General features: G+C 42.1%; 1 protein-coding gene across 2 annotated transcripts in view; it reads right to left on the bottom strand.

The window, feature by feature from the left end:
* Positions 1-18,268, bottom strand: part of LOC120559260 (metal transporter CNNM1-like) — a 28,080-nt gene extending 9,812 nt beyond the window's left edge. For both annotated transcript variants that reach the window (XM_039800864.1, XM_039800873.1), the window contains exons 1-6: positions 16,697-18,268; positions 3,054-3,197; positions 2,485-2,625; positions 1,055-1,224; positions 875-965; positions 134-279 (exon numbers count right to left, since the gene is read on the bottom strand). In XM_039800864.1, the coding sequence (XP_039656798.1) occupies positions 134-279; positions 875-965; positions 1,055-1,224; positions 2,485-2,625; positions 3,054-3,197; positions 16,697-18,140 (2,136 nt within the window). In that variant the 5' untranslated portion in view covers positions 18,141-18,268. The remainder of the gene's footprint in view (positions 1-133; positions 280-874; positions 966-1,054; positions 1,225-2,484; positions 2,626-3,053; positions 3,198-16,696) is intronic.
* Between the last annotated feature and the right edge of the window lie 7,094 nt (positions 18,269-25,362).

Raw genomic sequence — 25,362 nt, 5'->3', positions numbered from 1 at the left:
TGCGTTGGTGTCTGTGTCGTAGCGTATCTCTTTAAGAGAATAGCATGGCCGGCGTGTGTGTGCGCGCTAGGGGAGTGTATACTGTATGATAAAAGGCCGTGTTCCCTGAGGTGGTGCGACATTCAGGTGTTACCTTGATGATCTGCAGATGTGTGAGCTGTCTGACAGAGTAGTCTGGCAGGTAGACGTTCCCCCCACCGTTTAGTTGGCTCATGCTGCCTCCGTACAGCATGGACTCAGAGCGGTCCAAACCACTGCTGCGAGAGGGGGATCTGTGGACTGCAGGAGATCAAGAAACCAATCAATCTTTCATGGAGCACTTTCACAGAAACGGATGAGACTCGATCAAATCACGAGCGAGCTCAGGGCTTCCTTTTTCATTTTCCCTTCTTGATATGAGGCGGGCTCAGCCATTGGAGCTGAAAGCTTCCATTCAGTCAGTCCCTTCGCTGCTGTGAATGCTGCATTTATATTCTGGCAGTTAAATGACTCGGACGTGTCGACATATTTCAAGCTGTTCAGAGAAATTTTAAATGGCGTGGCCAAAGATTTGTGGAGCGTTTGAGTGCTGCTGATCAGGTTTTTCACTCCAAGTAAAGTGCACAGTCACAAGCAGTCATTTAGTTTTGACAAAATGTAGATTCTTTCAGTTTTATGATTTTAAGATTGTTTCATTTCTTCTGTTTCCTTGGTAAATACATCTAGTGTGTATCTGCATATGTAGTCTATATATATATATATGAATACAGTACAAGAAACTATTCCAGATTTCAATCCTCACACTAAACTGAAAACAGTTTTTGAAGCAGTTTTTCTCATAAGAATATAAACACAACTGTGTGTGTGTGTTTGGGTGTGTGTAGGCTATTTTTACCTGCTGGCATGATGGAAGGAACCCCAAAGTAGGAAAACGCTCCATTCTCAAACTTCAGCGCCTCCTTACCAAACTCCACCTCAACTCGACCCTGAAGGAACACAGAAACACTGCGGTGAGCCGACCAGCTTCTGTCAGTCTACTTGCAGTGACTTCTTGCAGTATTAAAAGCTGGTGTACCTGCAGGACCAGGACAAAGTAGTCCACGGGTTTGTTGCGCTGGAACAGGAAGTGCTGCGACGCTCGCTTGTTCTTCTCGTCGAAGCTGAGTTCCTGAACCACGCTGGGGTGTTTGATCAGCCTCAGCAAGATCTTCTCTGAGATGTGAGCGGGTTTGAAGGGCTCCACCTCTGACAGAGGGAGGAGAGAAGAGATGACAACATTTTCTCATGGCCCAATCCGGAGGACTGGCCATCCCACTCAGGACTCTGGCTGGTATAAAAATGGGCATGACCAGGATCTAGGGTTGCCAACTTTGTCGCTGAATTAAGGGACAAAAGGTGTCCTGCCACAGCAGTGTGGGTACGGTTTTGTGTGAATGTACGGTGTATTGTTTTAAGCCATTTGTCTTAATGACAACGATCTCTTACTTTAATATTAATACCTAGACTTACTCATGCCTTGGCAACATACAGTGGATTTAATAATAGTTTGTTAATGCAGTGTTTCCGTTAGGATTTTTTTTAGCAGTGGGGGCAGGTCCGAACTTTAGTTACCATATATGCCAACTTTGATCTTGATTGATCTAAGCTAAGCATTCTGTAGCAAATAACAATAAACCCACTATTAATTACATAATCTTAATGCATTGTCACACCTTAAGTGTGTAAATAATGCACCTACAATACAAACGTTCTCCGACATGCACTCTAACAATGCAGCCCTATTTCCGATACCGTGGGGGTGCAGAAATGTTGCCGTGGGGGGGCCGCCACGGTCAAATCAACATAGAGGAAACACTGGTTAATGTGTGCATTTCTTTGGAAGCATGTTGGGTCAAGTCATTCTTATCTCCATGGTCAAATGAAAAAAAGTACAGAAGGCTTTCGTTGAGTCAACGCTTGAAGGGCTTTACCCACTTTTTTTTATTTTTTTTACTTCCCATGGTTTATTGTAGCTGCACAGCCTTTTCTTTTGAAACGGTCTCCCTGTCTCAACCTGAAATGCTGAATCCTTTTCTTTTTTTTTAAATTAAGACCCATGTTTAAAGCCCATCTTTTTCATTCACATAGTTTTTGCTTGTTTTCACGTAGAATCCCCAAGCAGCAAGAGATAGGATTTGTTTTTCAGGTCTTGTAGGATGTAAACTGAACCAGCTCAAGGTTTCCACGGGACCTGTGAGAATGCATCAGCCATGTGGGACCATCACTTTTCCCAACGCTCTTAAATCCCAATAAACTCAGCCCTTACGCTTTACCTTAACTTAAACTCAATCCTATTCCAAACCAAAGGCCCAACATTCTCTGTCCCTTTAAAGAACTGAGACTGGAGGAAGTATCCTGAGTTTGGATGCTATCCCTCGTCTCTCCTTCCCTGTGAGGAGTTTGCTTGTTCCACAGTGTAGAGATCCAAGAACACAGACACACAGCAGCGAGCTGATTGGCTGTTACCTGTGGACAGGAAGCGGTGTGTTGCCAGGAGAAGCTGAGGAGAGATGTTCACTTTCATCTCGTTCTCCGACAGTTTGAAGATGGAGAAGTCCTGCTGCTTCCGCTCGTGGTGAGAAACACGGCGCTTCGTACGATTGTCAGCTGATTGGGCAGACACACACCGACACACAGAATGAGGAAATCCCACAGCTCTTAATGCACACGTGTCAAACTTAAGGCCCGCGGGCCAAATCCGGCCCCCATATCAATTTAGGTTCACAATCAATTTTGGCTCGCCTATTCACTTTTTACAAAGTTTTTGGTGCCTTTTTCAACAATTTTGACTAATTTTTTCTGCGCTTTTTTCCGATGTTTTTGGCATTGTCTTTGACATTTTTGTCAACCAAACTGTAGGTGAGAAGACTATATGAGACATGCAATAATACAGTCAAAGATATTTGACTTTTTCGATGACATAAAAGAAAGAAACTCTACATGTCTGGCCCTTGATACGATTCTCCTTTTCCAGAGTTTGACACCCCTGTCTTAATACATGCGATACATTCATATTTTGCATTATGCATACATACTGTAGAGGTCCGTCTCGTCGAGGATCTCTGACTTGATGATTTCCTCGATGACGTCCTCCAGGGTGACGATGCCCATCACCTCATAGAAAGGGTCGCCCTCTCCCTCGTTGTTCACCCGCTGCACGATGGCCAGGTGGGACTTCCCTGGACGAAAAAGGTCGACTCAGTCATCACTTTTAACCCAGATTGTGTTTAGAAAATACTTTACAGGGCAAAGTATACAGTACTTATGCAGTATTTATGAGGAACGCATTACAAATGATTAGTGACCCCTCCCATCCATTACACAGCGAATTTGAACTTCTACTCTCAGGGAGGCGTTTCAGAGTACCAACAGCAAATAGAAACATCTTTAAGAAATCCTTCATCCCCAATGTTGTGAAGGTGCTAAATAACATTGCAGGTTTTTAAGCATTTTTAGTAGGCTATATTTATCTATTTATTTACTTATTTTACTTTTTGTAAACGTAACCTTTGTAAAGTCACTTTTTATGAAATGTATTGTCTGTTTTGTCCGTCTTGGCTATGTAGCCTACTGTTTGTAATGTCCTGTCTCTCTTGTATTCTTGGTGAAACCGAAGAAAATTCTGAGGACAATAAAGTTTTTCGTATTCGTATTCGCAAAACATTTGGACAAAGCAAAATGCAACTGCAGTGTTTTCTCGAGGTTTGTTGAAGACTTAGGTGCACATATTTTTCATCTTAAAAAAATGCAATTTCACAACGCACCTTTTTGAATTTCCATTTTTCAAAACCATTATTTGGTCTCTTTATATATTTAATAAATATAACACTCAAAGAGCTTAAAAACTAAACTTGCTAAAGACGTCCACAGGGGAGCGACTACAATCATTAGATCTGAGAACAGTCATTTAGTTACTTTTGATGCAATGATTTTACATTTATTGGGCTTAGATGCTGCCCAAAAGGGCTTGGGTGCTGCACCTAACCCTTATCAGTATCAAAACAAAGCTATGACACGGTGGGGGGGGATGTATTATGTGTCAGCATAACAAGAAACTAGCCAGATCTGATTATCATTAGTGGTGTCCCAAACTAAATTTCAATCTCAACTTTGAGTCCGGTGAGGGAACGTTGCTTTGCCTCCCAGTAAAGAGAAATTAAACCTTTTAATCCCGAACAAAGAAATCTGAGATTCCTGATTGGAAGGCCGACCAGCCTATGTTCGCTGTTATAAACATGATCATCACAGTGGGACAGCAAGCCACTTTAAAAAGTTGAACTGAAGTGTTTCAATTTGACTGACAAGGAGCACAAATATGTAAAATAGCTGCTGTAAAGTCTTTTGCTGAAGGTACTGATGTCTTGGCAGTAGTAAATGGTCAATTATCTCACCAATAAATCACTGAACAAGATGTGTTTCCTCTGATTCAGGAGACGAGATAATAACCAGGATGCAGATACTTGGTGCAATGTCTGCATATTGTCAAATAAATACGATTTTGGCTGGTTACAGACTGATCACATGAAGTGGGGTATGTATGACACACCAATTTGTATGCCATTTTGGCGTGTTATCAAGACGCATAATCGCTTTGTAGCGTGTTTATCAGCGCCGTTTGGCCTCCATTCACTTACATTACCTTGCGAAGATCGGGGGGGTGGTTGGGTCAAACAACACAGGACTTACACCCAGGAGAGCGGGGATCGTGTCCCGCGTGTCACGTTTTCCTAAACCCAACCGTCGCTTACTTCTTTTCCTAAACCCAACCCTGTTCTTCTTTTACTAAACCCAACCCTGTTCTTCTTTTCCTAAACCCAACCCTGTTCTTCTTTTCCTAAACCCAACCCTGTTCTTCTTTTACTAAACCCAACCCTGTTCTTCCTTTTCCTACCCAACCCTATTCTTCTTTTCCTAAACCCAACCCTGTTCTTCTTTTACTAAACCCAACCCTGTTCTTCTTTTCCCTAAACCCCAACCCCTTTTCTTCTTTTCCTAAAACCCTGTTCTTCTTTTCCTAAACCCAACCCTGTTCTTCTTTTCCTAAACCCAACCCTGTTCTTCCTTTTACTAAACCCAACCCTGTTCTTTTCCTTATACTAAACCCACACCCGTTCTTCTTTTCCTAAACCCAACCCTGTTCTTCTTTTACTAAACCCAACCCTCTTCTTCTTTTCCTAAACCCAACCCTGTTCTTCTTTTCCTTAAACCCAACCCTGTTCTTCTTTTCCTAAACCCAACCCTGTTCTTCTTTTCCTAAACCCAACCCTGTTCTTCTTTCTTAACCCTAACCCTGTTCTCTTTTCCTAAACCCAACCCTGTTCTTCTTTTACTAAACCCAACCCTGTTCTTCCTTTACTAAACCCAACCGTGTTCTTCTTTTCCTAAACCCAACCCTGTTCTTCTTTTACTAAACCCAACCCTGTTCTTCTTTTCCTAAACCCAACCCTGTTCTTCTTTTACTAAACCCAACCCTGTTCTTCTTTTACTAAACCCAACCGTGTTCTTCTTTTCCTAAACCCAACCCTGTTCTTCTTTTACTAAACCCAACCCTGTTCTTCTTTTACTAAACCCAACCGTGTTCTTCTTTTCCTAAACCCAACCCTGTTCTTCTTTTACTAAACCCAACCCTGTTCTTCTTTTCCTAAACCCAACCCTCTTCTTCTTTTACTAAACCCAACCCTGTTCTTCTTTTACTAAACCCAACCCTGTTCTTCTTTTACTAAACCCAACCCTGTTCTTCTTTTCCTAAACCCAACCGTGCCGTTGTTGTCCCGCGTCCCGTTATTATTTTCCTAAATCCAGCCGTCTCGTTGTTCTTTTCCTAAACCCAACCCGTCCGCTGTACATGCGGATAGCTCCAAATGCGTACAGATAACACGCGCCACTTGGCTTAAGAAAGTGGCGTGTATGTTTACGCGAAGTCATGATATCACATGGATGGGTCCGAAATTCCAAACTAACATGCTATTTACACTAAAACAGCATGTGAGAAGAGTCCCAAATCTTAGAATGTAACCAATAGTGCGCGAATTGCATGCTATTTCCAGTGAAATATTACATTATGCAAACACTGGACACTACACCAGCATAGGTATCCCACAATGCAATGCGGTAGCGACCAAGGAGCTCTGTAACGTCAAAAACGCTTTACTTTTGCCGTCTCTTCTCACGTGTTTGGCTCACACCGAGTGGGAGCTCTGCAGCCTGATGCTCAGTAAGTGGAGCAGCAGGAGCTGAATGCAGTGGGTGTAACAGCGAGGGAGGATTCAATACAAAACACAGGAACGCAATCCATCACATGGACACACTCTCCAGAGTCTGATGGGCCTCTGCTGTGTTTCCAGGAGGATGAGTGTGTGTGTGTGTGTGTGTGTGTGTGTGTGTGTGTGTGTGTGTGTGTGTGTGTGTGTATGTGTGTGTGTGTGTGTGTGTGTGTGTGTGTGTGTGTGTGTGTGTGTGTGTGTGTGTGTTTCTGGAGGTAAAATCTTGGGGCATTTCCAAAGACAAATGGAGTAATTAATAATCTGTGCACTGCTGGGGGGAAAAACTTGTTCTGCAGAAGGAAATAAAACATAAAAGGCAGGCAGGGTCTTAAATGGGATTCAATTTAATTAATTTAAACGAAGCGGAAAGAACAAGAAGAAAGGGTTGTGTGTGTGTGTGTGTGTGTGTGTGTGTGTGTGTGTGTGTGTGTGTGTGTGTGTGTGTGTGTGTGTGTGTGTGTAGCTAACGAGACACTGCACTGCAGACAGCAGCAGGTTGTGTGTTACGTCACTCATCCATCCCTCGTCTTCTACAAGTAAAAAAAAAAAAAAAAAAAAAAAAAAAAAAAAAAAAAAAAAAAAAAAAAAAAAAAAAAAAAAAAAAAAAATCACAGACAGACCCACAAAAAAAAAAAAAAAAAAAAAAAAAAACAAAAAAAAAAAAAAAAAAAAAAAAAAAAAAAAAAAAAAAAAAAAAAAAATCAACTTCCTCCTTCCACTCATGCCTGCCAAATACTACCAAACACACACACACACACACACACACACACACACACACACACACACACAATCAATTCTGGCAGAGCTGCATTCAGCTAAATAGGTCAGCCTTACATACAAAATAGCTTGGAAGAGGAGAGAGTATTTTCAGTCAGTCTTATATGTTCTTTCTCTCTGTGTTCTGCAGATTTTTCTTATTCGTTTCTCCATCAGTGTTTCTCTTAACACTTCTTTTTCCTTCTAGTATTTCTTTGACCTCCCAACCTCGTTTAATGCCCTTGATTTCCTCTTAAAGGGACAGTTCAGATGTTTTGTTGTTTTAAAGGGGTTAGTTCAGATTCACCAAAGTTGCACAATAACACTAACAAACACCGATTGAGGCAGCGGTAGACTAGCAACTCCCGTGTTCTGCGAGGTAAAATGACTGTTTTTGTCAAAGGAGTCTGGGGGCTTTGAAGATAGCATCGATGGAACGGTTTTGTTAATATTATTTAAAAATGGAGCTTTACAACAGCTTAGTCAGAGAGGCTAATTTATACAGAACTCCCTCTAAGGAATGCATCCTTTGTTCCTGTCCATTCATTCTGTGTCCCATGTGAGCAACCACCTCTTTCACATGGCAAGACCTGCAAATGTGTGGCCTCCAGAAGGCTAGTAGGTAGTCTATGTCCACCACATTCCACTTCTGGGATTGGTCCGATGCCGCAGGAAATTCCACCGGATGCCGCTCTTTTCGGCCAGATGTCCTTGACCTTCCTCTTTCTTTGTGTTGGAATTCTAAACTCCGGTGGATTTGTGAGGACTATGGTTAACTGCTCCTCAGATCTCTGCAGGGTAAATCCAGACAGCTAGCTAGACTATCTGTCCAATCTGAGTTTTCTAACGCACGACTAAAACAACCTTTGAACGTACACACGTTCCACCAAAACAACTTCCTTCCCGAGGCTATTTTGCAGAGGCACCGGGGCTCCGTTGGGAGCTTAGCGCCGCCCATGACGATTGTGATTGGTTTAAAGAAATGCCAATAAACCAGAGCACGTTTTTCTCCCATCCCAGAATGCTGTGTGGACTAGCCAGAGCCTCCTCCGCAGCGCTGTGGAGGAAGGTCTGGCAATGCGTGACTAGCTAGTTGGCTAAACTCAGCAAATTCACTTTATCAAGTGTCACTGCAGGGTCCCATGTCCAAAACTTAACACTTGATCAGAGAGCAATAGATTTAGATGAATTTGAAAGTGATTTTGTCCAGCTGATCAGGATAAGGGCTGATCAGCTGAAACATGTACTGTGAAAATATAATGAATACAGAGAACAGATGGCAAGGAGACAAACTGTAAATACAGCACACTGAATATTTTATACTCTGCCTCCTGGGACACGGTACAGTAACAAGGACAGAGAGAAAGAGGGAAAGGAATTAGAGGGAGAAAATAAAGGACTGTGGTTGGGTGGATATGGCCATAAAAGGTCTCATGTAAATCAATCAGTGTGAACAGAGGAACAGGATAAATAAAGTCCCTCCAGAGGGTTTGATTTAACGTCATTATTGGCACAACAGTGATGCAATTATATAACGGTTACCAACATAATAAAAGTTATAATATGATGTATTCATATTGTGGGTCATTTTGCTCTCAAAATCCAAAAGCAACAGAGGATTTCTTGTCCCTCCCTGTTTAGTCAGCAAGCCAACTTAAGCTAACGTTAGCTTTGAAGAGAACGTGGGATTTCCCAAACTGAATAAACACTGCACATATAAACACTAAACCGCTTTGCTAGCTCAATCATGTTGTAACTAAGATATCTGCTGCAAAAAAATATTTTTTGGATGGATAGGTTTAGCTACTATAATGTTAATGTTGTCTGTGAACTTCTAACAACAGAGACAAGTTCTTGTCCCTGTTTAACGTTTATTATTCTAAGTGTCTGACAACATTATGGAAAGGATTTCTAAGGAGGTCGACCTTTCTGTTAAAGAGTAAGATCCTTTTTTTCAACATAAAGACATCCGCGAAATTGCGTTCGCTAAAGCCACCAGGTAAATGAACATTTCATTCATTCATTCGTCATTTTAGCATTGTATAATACACTTCATTCAAAGTCGACAGAAACAAAATAAAACTAAGAACCACTTTTCCAACCATCACAACTCTAGTTTTGGTTGAAATAAACACAGTTTACCGATTTCCATATGTTGGCTCTATACACGCTAAAAGTATAGCTTTTTTAAATGGAGTTTAGCGCTAGCGACTTCAGAGCTGTTTCTGGTTAAACAGAAAGGTCTCAAAGAGGTTTTAAAGGTCTATCTCTGAAGGGATCCTTTCCATAATGTTGTCAGACACTTAGTTGTTATATTAATCTTTTTAGTCTGTTAGCAGAAAAACGAGCACTTTCGTGAAGGTAAATACAAGCTGGACAACTGCCCTATTAACTTACATTGTAGCTTGTCAAGATGGTGGGATTTCCCAAACTGAATAACCACACATATAAACTGCTTTGCTAGCTCAATCTTGTTGTAACTAGATATCTGCTGAAAAAAATATTTTTTCTATTGACCGATTTAGCTCCTGTACGTGCGCCAAATTTAGCTGTAGCAGCTATTCTTTCCATAGCGACGTGCCACCGGCACAGCTAGACTCTACTCTTTTTTCTTTTTTTTTTCGTTTAAACCAATGAAACATTTTTATATAAATATGTTGTTGAGTTTTTTGTGTGTCCCACTAATTTTCATTAATACAAGTCCTTCAAAAAAAATTTTTAATTCAACTCTGTAATGTTGACATGGAAATGGAGAAGTAATATTTAAAGTGATGAGCCTGGTGTGCTCTGGGCGTACTATCATTTTGATTTGAGCACGTTCCAAATGTCTAGTCGACCAATCAGATTGCCTGGTCGGACCTACTTGTTGTATAATACAACATCTCCCTTTTGTAAAAGGATAATAGTGAATCATAACTTGATTTTTTAAAATGAAAATATGTCACATATTTGTCATATTTTGTCAATATTTACCACAGCTGATATCTTGTTTAGACTCTGAGATGGAAACGTATTTGCTGGCTGTTCTTCTTCGGAAAACTTTCACCACAAATTAAAGTCAGAGCTCTTACTTGGCCACACCGAGTCTTTTCTTATCTACATTTTGAAGCTAATGTTGTTCTCGTGGTCTGTTTTGGCATCATCGTTGAAAAGACAAACTTCTCTGGTTTTCTGGCAGAGGGATGCAGACTCTCGTCCAGGATGTGTGTGTAAAATGTTCACCGTTCAGCCTTCCATCTGTCTAACCAAGCTTCCCCCGGCACTGGCAAGGCTTTTCGTACCTGCATTGTTCACAGCAGGAGGAGGTGTTACTTGGCTGGTTTCATTTGTGCCAGACACGCTGCTTAGCATTCAGGCCAAAAAAACAGACCGGCAGAGTCTCTGCTACACCTCTGCAGTGTCTTTAAATGTGTTGAAATGAGTGTATATTCTAACTCTTGGCAGGCAAAGGTGTGCCTTATTTTCCAGACACTGCTTCTTCCATGCAACTCTTCTAATATACTGCAGTTAATGAGCTCTCACTGCAAACATGGCATTGGTGGTGTTGCTTTTTAGATTTCTAGGGTAGAGTTACCATTGTTTCGACTTTATTTCATTTTGAAGTTATCTGCTTCACGCCGAAAAATACTAATGTTAATGCAGTTGAAACAATGGTTGTATGGTATAACAAAAGTTCTCTTTACCTTTTGTGTAGGACCATATTATTATAGCTGAAAACAGGGGATTCGTAGAGATTTGGACTTTGAAGCTTGCAAATATGAATATTAATGTGTTAATATTCTTTTTAGCCAGCTCAGCCACGACGACAGTGTGAAAAACTCCATCGCTACCTTGTTAGCCGGTTCCTGAATGGGCGTATGTGTGCAGTGCCGTGAAGCAATTCGTCACATCGCGAGACCTGATATCACGCCATACTTCCTGGCGCTGAGGCCGGGGGGTCGCCAGCCGAAAGTTGCAAGGGTGGTTCTTCCTCTCACAGGCCCTAGGGGGGAGCAAGACGACCACCATTCAACTTGAAAAAAAGTCATATAACCATTCCAATGACTCCGAAGCTGTTCAGTTAAGGTAAATTAAGCCAAAAAGAAAAACACTGCATAGTTCCCCTTTAACTTTCTATGCGTTCAAACTACAGCCAAGATAGTAGTTACCTTGTTTTAAACGTTTTCTTATTGTGACATATGAAAGGCCTTAAGCTCTGCCAGTCCTGTTATCTACTCCACAACACTCTGAACACTGAGCTGTGGCTTCACAAGTCGGCTCAGTCAACCTGAATAAAATCTTAAGTAGCCACCGGGCTCATTTAGCAAAGCACATGTATTACAATAGAGGTCTTCACCAGGCCTTTCAGTGACCAACTATTACGCTACCAATCCCAAACTGTAGGGTTTCCGTCTTCGTGGCCAACAAACGGTACAAATCTCCTTTTTAAATCTTTTTGTTGTTTTTAAATTGTGTTTCAAATGTTGAAAGCTGGAGACAAAATAAGAACATTCACAAGATTCAGACTTGATAACATGCTATCAATCCCCAACCCAGTCATAATTTACCAAAGCAAACCTGATAATTTTGCTTTTAAATGTTCTAAAATGTATTTGAAAGTAATGAATACTAAAAAGCATGTATTCTTTCAGATAGTGTTGCCAACTTGGCGACTTTCTCAGTAGACTTAGCAACTTTTCAGACCTTCTCAGCGGCTTTGTTTCTATAAAGCGACTAGCGACAGATTTGGCGACTTCAGACCATCAGGGAAAATGCGAGATATATTATATTGTAATTCATTTCCGTGCATGCTGCTCACAGTAATCACAGTCCACGGCTCTTCTGCCAACAGTACAGTGCCTCTCTCTCCATCTCCTCTAGCGCCGGGAGAAGCAGGCAGTCGGCCGCCACAGCCTCCAAGCTTTATGCAGATGATACCTGATGATGTCACCAATATGCTAATGAGCGTATGGCGTCACTTGTGCTAGCTCCTTTCATTGGAAAAACTGGCGCCAGACTGGGAAAGTCGCCCCAGACACCAGACATCATAAAGCTTGATTTAGGGTCTTGCAGAGGCTCCACGGAGAGCTTTCGCCGCAGCCTATAAGTGGCCAGAAGTTTATACTTGTGTGTTGGTGTGTGCGTCGATCTAATAGCAGGGCCGGCATTTGTGTGTGTGTGGTAGAGCGAGTGAGAGAGTGACGGCCATTAGCTTTTGGAGCAGTAGCGACTCTAGAGGCACAGTAGGAGAAACAAAGTGTCTCCCCTGTTCTTTCTGACCACAGTGGGAAATCTGGAGCAGGAAAAGTTACCCCTCTCCTTGATTTCATAATGTTGATGGAGAAGGCGAACCAGAAAATGAGGCGGGGGGGGGGGAATGCAACGCTAACAAGCCACGACCGAGCGACGTGCGTCCCCGCGACGTGCAGTTGCATTGTTTGAGAAGTACATGTCAGGCTACAGCGTAGGGTCCGTGTCTCCATGGACCTAGGTACGTTGCCACGGCGTAGATTTTACGCAGAAGCATAAATCACACTGAACTCTGGCATACTGAGAAATGCAGAGAGCTTTCCCTGGCGGTGAACGGCTTCATCGGCATCGTGTGAACTCGTTTGGCAAGGGCGTGAATGTAACGTACGTTTATTAAAGTTCCACACTAGCTTTTACTTGTCGGACTTGACATACAGCACTTAAAGCTGCACTATGAGTTCCTGCATGACGTCACTTCTGTTGACATTCCAAGTAAATACCAAACAAAACAGAGCAAGCTCGCCCGTCCCCTGACTAAAGCGTCTTATATACTATACTTATATACAACTGGCGCGTGCAAATGTGACGTCATGGGATCGCCGTGACTATTTATACCCGCGCTGGTGGTCGCGACACTAGTTGCAGTCTTCTCCAGAACAGCGGTGGCGCTAATGAGCAAATGCTACCGACGTTGCTCTTTCTACTGACTAGAAGAAGAAGAAAAAGGTAAACAACGGCAGAACTGGCAGCAGCATTGCCGTCACTGCTCCGATTTGATTGGATGACCTACTTGGTCGGATCAAGACTTTCATTCACCATAAAAGAACTCATCTTAACCCGGTAGGTTTACAAGACTCTGAGAGTCCTGGCAGCCGGTTGTCGGCGAACTCGTTCCGGCCTCCTGCCGGCAGGATATTACGTCATTTTGACGTCACAATGGCGCGCGCCATCTTGGATGCGTCTAGTATATAAGAGCCTTAACTGTCACTAATCCCCCACCCCCCTCCCCCAACCATCTTGTCGGTAATTGGCTGGAACGTGGTTTTTGTATTTTGGTGCACAGCCTGTGCCCCTAGTGTTTGTTTTTGACGTTTACGGCCCCTGTGTTGTCTCCGGAGACCGGGCTTTTTCACGGTGTATTCAGGGGACCAGGCCTACGATTTGAGACCAAAAAATGTAATCGCGCTGAAACCGTGCAGGAACTCATAGCGCACCTTTAAGATTTGAGACTCACAGTGCTTTTCCCTTGCAAAAACAACGACTTTGTCCCACTTTTGCCTTTTACCCTTTGGTAGCATGTTAAAGTAGACAAATGTGCGTTAGTAAGACAGAATTACAGTGAGCAGGCTGACCAGTATACACAGTATACATAAATCACATAGACTGTTAATATTATACAGTCTATGATAAATCATCAATCAGCTCTGAGTCAGAAACAGATCAGAGAATCAAAGCAGATGAACTGATCTTGAGAAACGTGGCCAGGAGCTGAGCGCCACCGGTCTCAACTGTGTATGATGCACTCATACCCACAGCAGTGATACACTAAAAAACAACAGGCTGCGCAATTGTGGGTGTGTTGCTATGGGGAACGGGTAGAAGAAGAAATACAAACTAGGGAGTTAGCAAAAACGCTAAGACGCTACGCAGATGTTTGAACGTAGATATAAAACATTGTTTTATTTCTATGTGTTTGCACTTATTTAATTTGTCCCAGAGCTCTCAGTGGCAGCATCCACTGCTGCAGGGGTCCCAAAATGAACGAGGGAACCTGCGTTTTTCTGCCGCAGTGCCTGAAGGTGTTGTTGCACACAGAAAAAAAAAAAAAAAAAAAAAAAAAAAAAAGAGAGAGACAGAGACAGAGAGAGAGAGAGATCCCACTGATCCCTCTGTGGAACAGTGACACAGAAAATCATGTTTGTGTTCGTCACAAAACTGATGGCATCTGGCTTTGTACAAAATACTCCACACACACACACACACACACACACACACACACACACACACACACACACACACACACACACACACACTGAGGTTTAAGTCACAGGGAAGACATTTCAATGTGTTTCCCAAATATGCATAGTAATCTTAAGCTCAAAACAAAAGCTCATCTTTAAAACATGACATTTACATGATGCCAGATTTCCCCTCAGTGCTTACAAAATAAGCATAAATGTAAATGTATGAGCTGTCACTTGTCTTCTGTAAACAGAGGCAGCTTTGGTCAAGGTGTCCTTCTCTGTTTACCTCCGTCTCTCTTCCCGTCCCCGGCACACACACCCCCAGCAGCAGAAAAGAGAACAGAAAACGCTGACCTTGCAGGTCCTACGAACACGCAGGAAAGGCAGAGAGGGCAGCGAGGCCTGTGATTGGCTGCTGAGCACCCCACCCATTTTATATACTCTACAATAAAGCAGCTGACTCAATACAGGAGAATTGGTGCCCTGCTGCAACAGCAGCTCTGCAAAGTGGGGTTCAACTCTCTCTCTCTCTTTTTTTTTTAATGCAGCCAGGGGAGGGCATTGCAGACTAAAGCTCTCAGATACACATTCACAATACTTAAAGGAGCAGTTACAGGGTAACGAAGGTTGCTCAAGGGCAGCTCAGCTGTCAGTTTGGACTTTTACGGCAAGTCCGGGGACTCAAACCTGCAACTTTTAGGTCACATCCTCCTATAATTTTCACAAGTTGCCTGCCAAAATGTAGGTCTGGTTTTCTGTAAACAGGGTACAAACACATGTTCAGTGTCTACACAACACGAAAATGTATTTCATGTTACTACAAGGTCTGATTATGAATGTTTTTTTTTTTATCTCAGGTCTCCTTTGAAAAACAGATATCGATGAGACTGCCTAATAAAATAAACAGTCCCTCCAGAAAAACGTGTTTTATTCAATGCATAATCAGCCAAAGTCCGCATATTTATGCGGGGGGGGGGCGCATTTTTTCAAATACGCCGCACTTTTGCCGCATAAATTGTCGATTTTCACGCAAAATATGCGGGGCTTGCATGATTTCATAATCCCCGCATTTTCGTTGCAAAAAAGTCACATACTGTATATCTTAGCAGCACGTTGAAAAATGTTGCGTTTACCTCACACAAGAGCAGCCATTTTCCCCTGTTGCCATGGGAACGTTATGAAGTGACGTTATGAAGTGACGTTATGAAGTGACGTGAACATCATCGAAAAGCAGATTGTTTGGGGGAATCACTTTTTTTCTCTTTTTCATCAAACCGCAGTTTTTGCAAGTTCCCGCAATTTCATCGCATAAAATTGCATAAATATGCCGCATATTCCATCGCATTTTTTTAAGAAAACGTGCCGCATAATCAAGGATTTCTGCCCGCAACGATCACAAAAAACTTTTGCGCATTTTTCTGGAAGGACTGACTAAAGTTCAGTGGATGATCCGTACATGTAAGTCAGTGTTTTCCCTAGGTTTGTGAAAGACGTAGCAGGAAGTATTTGGCGTGGGGTTTAGAGGTCCTTCCTCCAGAAAATTTTATGTTTTTCAATAATAAAAAAAATTTCACATCATTTTGCACCATATTGATTGCCATATCTGTGTCTTGAAAAGCTAGAGCAGATAATAAATAAATAACACTAAAAAAGCCTAAAGACTAAACTTGCTAAAGAAGTCCACTGGGGACCGACTACAATCATTAGATCTGAGAACAGTCATTTAGTTAGTTGTGATGCTCACAATGACTTCACATTCATTCTTTCGGCTTAGGTGGTGCCAAAACCGGCTTGTGTGCCTAAGCCTTACGATGGTAGGTAGGGAGAACCCTGAAAATAATTCTGAATTTCCTGAACTCTTGACTTTCTCTTAAATTTCACTGGACCGTGTGACACGCAGGGACTCTATAAGATCTAGAGGCCATAATCAAGCGGGCACAAAGACATCTCTTCATACAGTGTGTGTACGGCATGACTTGGGATTGGTTGGTTTTCTAATAATAATAATAATAATAATATGAATACTATCACAAATGAATAATCATATAAAATAACTAGCAGCTATATTAGTGTTTCTCTGATCAAATATATTTTCAACATGGCTGCAATTTCATACATTGTATTCTTCTGAGACTGCACTTCATTTGACCAATTCTTTTTATTTATTTTTTTGGCTTTTTTTTTTTTTTTTGACAAGACAGCTTAGTCATGAAAGAGGGGGGAGAGAGAGGGGGAATTACATGCATCACAGGGCCGCAGGTCGGAACCGAACCCACGGCCACTGCGTCGAGGACTAAGCCTCTGCATATGTTCACACACGCTCAACCAGGTGAGCGACCCAGGCGCCCGTTTGACCTCAATTCTCACTCACACACACAACACACACACACACACACACACACACACACACACACACACACACACACACACACACACACACACACAGGCGCGCGCACTCACACTCACCTTTCTTGAACTCTTCCAGCATGGCGTCCAGTTTGGTGTCGTTGAACACGAAGTGCAGCGGGTGTTTGTAGAACTGGGTGATGGTCTTCAGCGGGGTGCAGTCGTCCGGGTCCACGAACGCCAGGTCCTTGACGAACAGGATGTCCACGATGTTGGAGCGCTCGTTCTCGAACACCGGTATCCTCGTGTATCCGCTCTGCATCATGTCCGACATGGTGTTGAAGTCCAGCACCACGTCCGAGGCCAGCATGAAGCAGTCGCTCAGCGGCGTCAGCACGTCCTCCACGGTCTTGGTCCGCAGCTCCAGCGCTCCCTGGATGATGTTGAGCTCCTCTTTCACCAGGTCGTGGTACGGGTCGGACACGCGCAGCATCTCCAGGAGCTTCTCCCTGGTGTAGAAGTTCGAGATCTCCTGGTTGAGGATGAGGTCCAGCAGTTTGCTGATGGGGTAGGAGATGGGGAAGGAGATCACCATGAGCAGCCGCGTCACCCAGATGGTTTTGGAGGCGATGGCGAGGCCGTGGCGCGACGCCACCGAGTGCGGGAGAATCTCCCCGACGAAGAAGATGCCGAAGGCGCAGATGACCGTGGAGAGCCAGGTCATGCCCAGGATCTGGCACATCCACACGGCGAGCGAGGCGTTGATGATCGCGGTGCCCAGCAGCAGAGTGCAGAGCACGTAGTTGCCGTGCCGACGCACCGACTCGATTTTCCGCGCGTAGTTCTGCTCCTTGTCGGTGCCGCTGTTCTGGAGGACCTGCAGCTCCACCGGGTCCAGCGCCAGCAGGCTCAGGTTCAGCCCGCTGAACAGCGCCGAGAGCCCGAGCAGCAGCACGGACACCAGCACCTGCAGCCAGAGCTCCGGGACAGCCGAGCGCTCCACCACGGCCACCCAGAAATCCCGCGTCCGGTAGTGTTCCCATTTGGATCCGTCAAAGGCGCACATGGAGTAGTATTTCATCTTCTCCCCCCTCCGCAGGTCTTTGGCCAGCAGCTCCACCAGCACCGAGTTTTGACTGGAAGCGGACTTGAAAGAGCCCAAAACCTCGATGTCGGACGTCCTGGCGTTCTTGTCCATGCACATGTTCCGCTTCGGGTGAGCTTGTCCCTCTCGCCCGGGACTCGGCTCCTCGATGAAGGCGACCCAGGGCGCGGCGTTGTTGGCGCGAGTCGCCGCGGTGCGGTTCAGCCTCTGCGGGGAGGTGGAGTAATAAACCCGCAGCATGAAGCGGGTCCCCTCGGTGGCTTTCAGCACCCCGTCCGCCACGGACAGCTCCGCTCCGGTCTCCTCCGGCCGAAAGCCGAGCAAGCCGAGCGCCGGGGCGGGGAGCAGGGAGCCCGCGGCCAGGGAGAGCAGCAGCAGCAGGCGGGGAGGAGAGAGCGGAGCCCCGCGGGGGAGCAGGGCTCCGGTTCGGGACCGCGCGGCCGCATCCTCCGCAGCCATGATGCGGGTGTGAGAGAGGCTCGTTCAGTCCAGAGCTCCGCGGTCACGTGGCACTGCGTGGTTCCGGTCCATGCGGGAGAGGGAGGGAGGGACCGTGGAGCAGCTCAATAACCGCGGTGATAATGATGTTCTGTTGCACAGAGAGAGAGAGAGAGAGAGAGAGAGAGAGAGAGAGAGAGAGAGAGAGAGAGAGACGCGCTCCAGTGTGCAGTGACGTAACTTTCTAATAATAGCCTCGAGCTCACTGTGGTGAAAAAAATACTGTTTACATTTTTTTTATTGGGTTAAATCAGTGATTTGGGAATTTATTGTTTTATGATAGTTATGAAAACAATTGATCCTGACAATAATAACAATTATATTTCTAAGATTCTATCCTAATACTAAAGTGTATTGATGACGCTCCTTAAGCGTTAACTAATTGTGCTTTAAAGCATTTTTTCCATCTTTATTATTCCTCCCTATTCCTAAAGTAAAGGCTGTCAACATTGATTTTCTGACTGCCATAAGGCACACTTCTTTAAGGTGGTTATAAGTTGTGAGTAATGGTTTCGTCACTAATACATAAATTATGTATGCTTTATAGATCAGTTAGACTCAGTCAGTCAATAATAAAAAGACCTTCTGGTTTGCCATGTTGTTTATCGTCTTATTAGTCCTATTGCTTTTCAGACCAAAAGCCATTTACTAACAATTTATGTGCATTAACTGCTGACTTTGTTGAATATTAAAAGTAAACTTTGATTAATGACTTACTATAACTACACATTTGATGGTTTATTAAAGGAACACGCCGACTTATTGGGACTTTAGCTTATTCACCGTAACTTCCAGAGTTAGATAAGTCCATACATACCCTTCTCATCTCCATGCGTGTTGTAACTCTGTCTGACACACCCACCGCTAACCTAGCTTAGCACAGATCCTGGAGGTAACCGGCTCCATCTAGCCTAGCTTAGCACAGATCCTGGAGGTAACCAGCTCCATCTAGCCTAGCTTAGCACAGATCCTGGAGGAAACCGGCTCCATCTAGCCTAGCTTAGCACAGATCCTGGAGAAAACTGGCTCCATCTAGCCTAGCTTAGCACAGATCCTGGAGGAAACCGGCTCCATCTAGCCTAGCTTAGCACAGATCCTGGAGGTAACCGGCTCCATCTAGCCTAGCCTAGCCTAGCACAGATCCTGGAAGTAACCGGCTCCATCTAGCCTAGCCTAGCTTAGCACAGATGCTGGAGGTAACCGGCTCCATCTAGCCTAGCCTAGCCCAGATCCTGGAGGTAACCGGCTCCATCTAGCCTAGCCTAGCTTAGCACAGATCCTGGCGGTAACCGGCTCCATCTAGCCTAGCCTAGCCCAGATCCTGGAGGTAACCGGCTCCATCTAGCCTACTGCTCCCAATAAGTGACAAAATAACGCCAACATGTTCCTATTTACATGTTGTGATTTGTAGAGTCACAGCGTGTACAAATAACAAGGTCACATGAGACACAGCCGTCTTCTAACCGTATACAAACTGGGAACTATATTCTCAGAAGGGCGAAGCACTGCTACTTGGGTGGAGTGATTAGCGCAACACCTGAAAAGCACCGTTGTTACTCCCTGCTCCTCACCATGGGGCTTCTCAGGCGCTGTGAGCAAATCACTCCGCCCAAGTAGCAGAAGTAGCAGTGCTTCGCCTTTCTGAGAATATAGTTCCCAGTTTATATACAGTTAGAAGACGGCTGTGTCTCATGTGACCTTGTTATTTGTACACGCTGTAACTATACAAATCACAACATGTAAACAGAAGCATGTTGGCGTTATTTTGTCACTTATTGGTGGTGGGTGTGTCAGACAGAGTTACGACACGCACAGAGATGAGAAGGGTATGTATGGACTACGGCTAAAGTCCCAATAAGTCGGCGTGTTCCTTTAAACAAGCCCATGAGCATTTATTAATGGATCGCATATACTGCCAAACAGAAAAGCTTAACAGCTCAAATAACTTTTCACAGCCTGCATGGCAACCCACAAGTTTTTCTTTTTATTGGCTTGTAGCTGATCTATAAGACATTAATAAATGCTTTATTAACATGAGTTAAGCCGTTAGTTACAACAAGAAAGTGTTGCAGTTATTGTTTCTATGTTATTTTATGAACATTATTTTTCTGCGGGAAACTATCATTTTCGTGACTTGTATTGGCTGTAAAATATGTGTCTGTCATATAACAGTATAGGACAGTGGTTCCTAAACTTTTAGGCTTGTGACCCCTTCAAATAGTTTGTTTGTGAGCCCTTCTGTGGTCAAAGTGCGGAGTTGAATAGCAACCAAAGAATGATTCTTCTGTCTGAGATGGTTTCATGAGAAGGTTTTTAAGGTCCTTGGAGAGGTGCTCCAGTTTTCAGTATCTCACACGGAAAATCACACAAAGTAAACACAATCATTGCTCCTACATGAAGATTATGTGTTCTGTCTTTTTTTTTTTTAACTGAAAGCCTAAATGAGCACTGAGATGAGAAACATAGTTCCAAAACTTTGGCTATTAGCAGTAAGCTGTTGGAGCTTCCCATGTGTCTTCTTTAACCCTCCTGTTGTCCTCCGGTCAAATTTGAGCCATTTTTAAAAAGTTTCCATGTCAGAAATTTTTGAAAGTTTCTTTCAACCAAATAGTCAAAGAAACTTTACTCTTCACAGGTAAAATAAATGATCAGTTCACTACTTTTATTGAATTTGCGTGTTTATTTAATTTTTATAGCATTTTAATTTGTTTTTTTTTACAAAAGAGTGACAAAAATGTTGGAAAAAGCTTAAAAAATGCAGGAAAAAAAAATCAACAAAAAGATTTTTTTAAATTGCTGAAAAAAAATCAACAAAAACGTCAGAAATAGTGACAAAAAACCTAGGAAAAAAATCGACAAAAACATAAAAATAAAAAAATCGCTGAAAAAAATTGACAAAAACTTCGGAAGTAGTGACAAAAAACCTTGGAAAAAAAACGAACAAAAACATAAAAATTGCTGAAAAATTGCTGAAAAATTGCTGAAAAAAATCGACAAACATCCAAAAAACGACAAACATCAAAAAATCAACAAAAACTTAGGAAATAGTGACAAACAACCTGGAAAGAAATCGACAAAAACGTATATATATAAAAAAAAAAAAAAAAAAACGCTGAAAGAAATCGACAAAAAATTCGGAAATAGTGACAAACAACCTGGACAAAAATCGTGAAAAGTAACAAGTGTCGAAAAAGAACAACATAAGGTTGAAAAAAAAGTTTTCATTTAAAATTTTGACCCAGAAAAAACTAAGTGGTCGATGGGAAGACACAAGGCTCAATCTAAAGTTCAGATGTTATTATTGCTAAAACCCCTCAGGTCTGAGAACAGCTGCTCACCACATCCTGATGTTACTGTCTCTGTTACCTGAACACACAAAGTCTGACCTAAACACCAGAATGTGAAGAGAAGGATGAGCGGAAGAATGTAGTTCCTTCTCATCCTTTTACTGTTATTGTTATAAGTAGGATTGGGCATCGAGAACCGGCTCCAACTCAGAACCGTTTGGAAAATTTGGTTTCAAATCCGATCATCGGTTCCAAATTTAGCACGCACAAGGTTTGATTTCCGTACTTCCAGGCGCTCTAAAGTTTGGCTTTATTTGACATTGAAAAAGCCCGGTAAAACTGTAACTCACTATTGAATCCAAATAAAAGTTTCCTCTTATATGTGAAATAAGCATGTGACTCGTTTCAACTCCACCCCGTCAGAGAATCAGACTCAACAAACAGTACAAAGACATAACAACGTAACTACAGATTAGTGACAGGACGTGGCCGGGTTGGCTCAGTGGGTCGAGCAGGCGCGCATTAACTGAGAGGTTTATGCCTCGACGCAGAGGTCCAGGTTTGGAATCCGACCTGTGATCATTTCCTGCATGTCTTCCCCCTTTCTCTCTCGCTCCCCTTTCTCACCTAGCTGTCCTGTCAAAATAAAGGCGGAAAAGCCCCAAAAAATTATCTTAAAATAAAAATTGTGACAGGACAAACATAAGAAATACAAGGGTTGGAGGGGGTAGCTTTCTTCTCGCGATAACACGGTAAGTGGCGATAATACGCCAAGTGGCATGTATGTTTACGTCCACTGTATACGGCGTAGACATACACGCAGATAGCTCAAAATGCGTACAGATAACGCGCCACTTGGCTTAAAGGGCTACGCCACCGTTTGTGGAAATAGAGCTTATCACGGTCTCCCCTAGCTGTAGATAGGGGGGCCAACGCAGATTTTGTTCATGCATCGTTTTAGTCCGGTGCAACACCGGCAGCGCCGCCGCTAGTTAACTTAGCGTAGTGAATGGAATCCTATGTTGCCGGTTAGCATGTTGTGAGTAAAAATGAGCCAACAAAAGACAAAAAAAACAACCTAATTACTTACACTGAGACAAAAAATGCGTTGGCCCACCTTTCTACAGCCAGGGTAGACCGTGATAAGAACTATTTCAACAAACGGTGGCGTATTCCTTTAAGAAGGTGGGCGTGTATGTTTACACGAAGTCATGATGTCATGTTGAGCGTATTGAGTATTTCATGGCCGCGTTTCCATCTGACGCAAACTTGACCACGGGAACACATGCATGGAGGTGGTTTGACATCAATACACACAGACATTGTTCCGACGCAGACACATTCTTCTTCCTAAGTAGAATATTTCTTAAACATAAAGGGATATAATGATTTGTTATTTTGAAAATAGAAAAAGGGGGGCCTCCAACAAGCTGGAACAACACTGTTGTCTAAAATATCAGTTAGTTTGAACTTGGAACTAAGGGACCAAGCTAAAAACCATGAAAAACAGCTTCAGACAAATATAGTACACTACTTGCAGGGGTGTTCACATACATTTATGCCATTTATATGTGAAGTACTTCTAAGGACATAGATCTCATTCTCTCAGTCATCAGATATTAACCCAGTTAAGCACCTGTGGGAGATTTAGAAGTGATGCGTCAGACAGTATGTGTTTACCTTCTGGTATCTTTGTATTACATTTGCATCAATCAGAGCTTAATGGCACAAACTGCAGACCGCTGAGACTGTTCACTGATTTGTGCAATGTCAGTGCACTTAAACGATTCTCCACATGGTGGCGGTAGCATAAAGGCTAACAGAGGCTGCGGAGGCCATCACATCCACAAACTGTCCGTCACATTTATTAGACACTAACATGCCGGGTTTGTTTAGCTCAGAACTCAAACATGTAGCTCTCAGTAACATCATTATATTACGTTCTATGTCTTTGTGTTCCTCTTGTTCATTTTTTCTGTTCAGTGCAGTGTTCTGTGTTATTGATGTAACTTCTTTAAGAGCCAGAAAACCATAGTTTCATAATTCCCATGACTGCAGCATCTACTTTTAAGAGCTACCTCCTGAGAACCGAGGAAAATTTTGTTTTTCCTAATCATATTTTTTTGTGATTCCATACCTGTTTAAGGTTAAAAAAAACATCTTACAATTAAATTTTTTTAATTTTTATTTATTTACAGGATGTCCACTGTAGTGGACAACAGGATCATTTGATTACGAAAACAGACACATTTGGTAGATGTGGAGTCATTATTTACATGAAGATAGTCCTGATGTCCACTATAATTGACATTCATAAAATGGCAAATTTTTCAAAAGATACATAATGTAGTTGCTATCAGAACTCAATATATGATTCCTAACACCTTAATGAACAAGAAAATATATGATTATCATAGTAATAAAACCATAGACAAACAATATTTGACTCATCTCTTATCTTTCCATAAAATGTGCTTGTTATATGCTGTCCATTTTGGATTGAAAGATAGAGGCGGTTCCTGGCCTCCCAGCCAATCAAATAACACATCACTGAAAAGCCCAGGATGTCCTCTGTACAGTACAGCAGGAATTAAGAGACTTGCACAAAAGATTCCAAGGAGAGAAATGAACTTCAAACTCAAATTCAAACTCAAATGTCCACTACAGTGGACATAAGTCAATGGGCTGGGTCTCAGGAGGTTAAATGAGTTAGATTATTATAGACATGATGAATATCTGATAGCCATACGTGTAAATTTAATGTTTAAAAAAAAGTATCAAGTATCAACATTTCAGTCAGGGAAAATCAGCTGCATATCTGGAAAAAAACATTTGGAAACCATCCCAGTTTCTTAACCCGAAGGTTAAGGATGGGATAAAGATTAAAGATGGGATCCAGTCAAATTTTGATCAGGACCTTAAAAAAATGCTTGGGTGAAAATGGCTTCTGTAAAAAATGTATTTGGTCACTCAGTTGTTTGATTTATAATTCAATTCAATTTTATTTATAGTATCGAATCATAGCAAGAGTTATCTCAGGACACTTTACAGATAGAGTAGGTCTAGACCACACTCTATAATTTACAAAGACCCAACAATTCCAGTAATTTCCCCCAAGAGCAAGCATTCTGCGTGCGAGGAAAAGCTTCCTTTCAGGGAATCAGCTCGGACAGACCCAGGCTCTTGGTAGGCGGTGCGCGGTATAATGTTAATGTATAATGTTACTGAAAATGGGAATCCCACCTTGAAAAATCGTCATCTTAAATAGCCTATATGATAAAGGCTGGAGTTTTTACAAAGTCACATATTGAAAAAGGAGAAACCATTTTGTAAGTGGTGCAGTTTTGACAGCTATCACCTCAACTGTCTACATTTGTATATACTTATTGAATAAGTATATACAAATAGACAGGACCAAATATGATTATAAAATGAATAAGTCTTATTCATTGTATAATCATATTTGGTCCTGCAGCATGAATACCAGATACTTCATAAAGTGGTTACAGTGTGTGTGTGTGTGTATACATATACATATATATATATATATATATATATATATATATATATATATATATATATATATATATATATATATATATATACATACTACATACATATATCATATACATATATATATATATAATATATATATACATATATATATATACACATATATATATATATATATATATATATATACACATATACATATACATATATATATATATATACATATACTTATATATATATATATATACATATATATATATATATATATAAATATATACATATATACATACATATATATATATATATATACATATATATATATATATATATATATATATATATATATATACATATATATATATATATATATATATATAAAAATT

Source organism: Perca fluviatilis, chromosome 1 (genome assembly GCF_010015445.1).
Source record: "Perca fluviatilis chromosome 1, GENO_Pfluv_1.0, whole genome shotgun sequence".
In the NCBI taxonomy this organism is placed as follows: Eukaryota; Metazoa; Chordata; class Actinopteri; order Perciformes; family Percidae; genus Perca; species Perca fluviatilis.
This window is presented reverse-complemented; position numbering and strand designations above follow the sequence as displayed.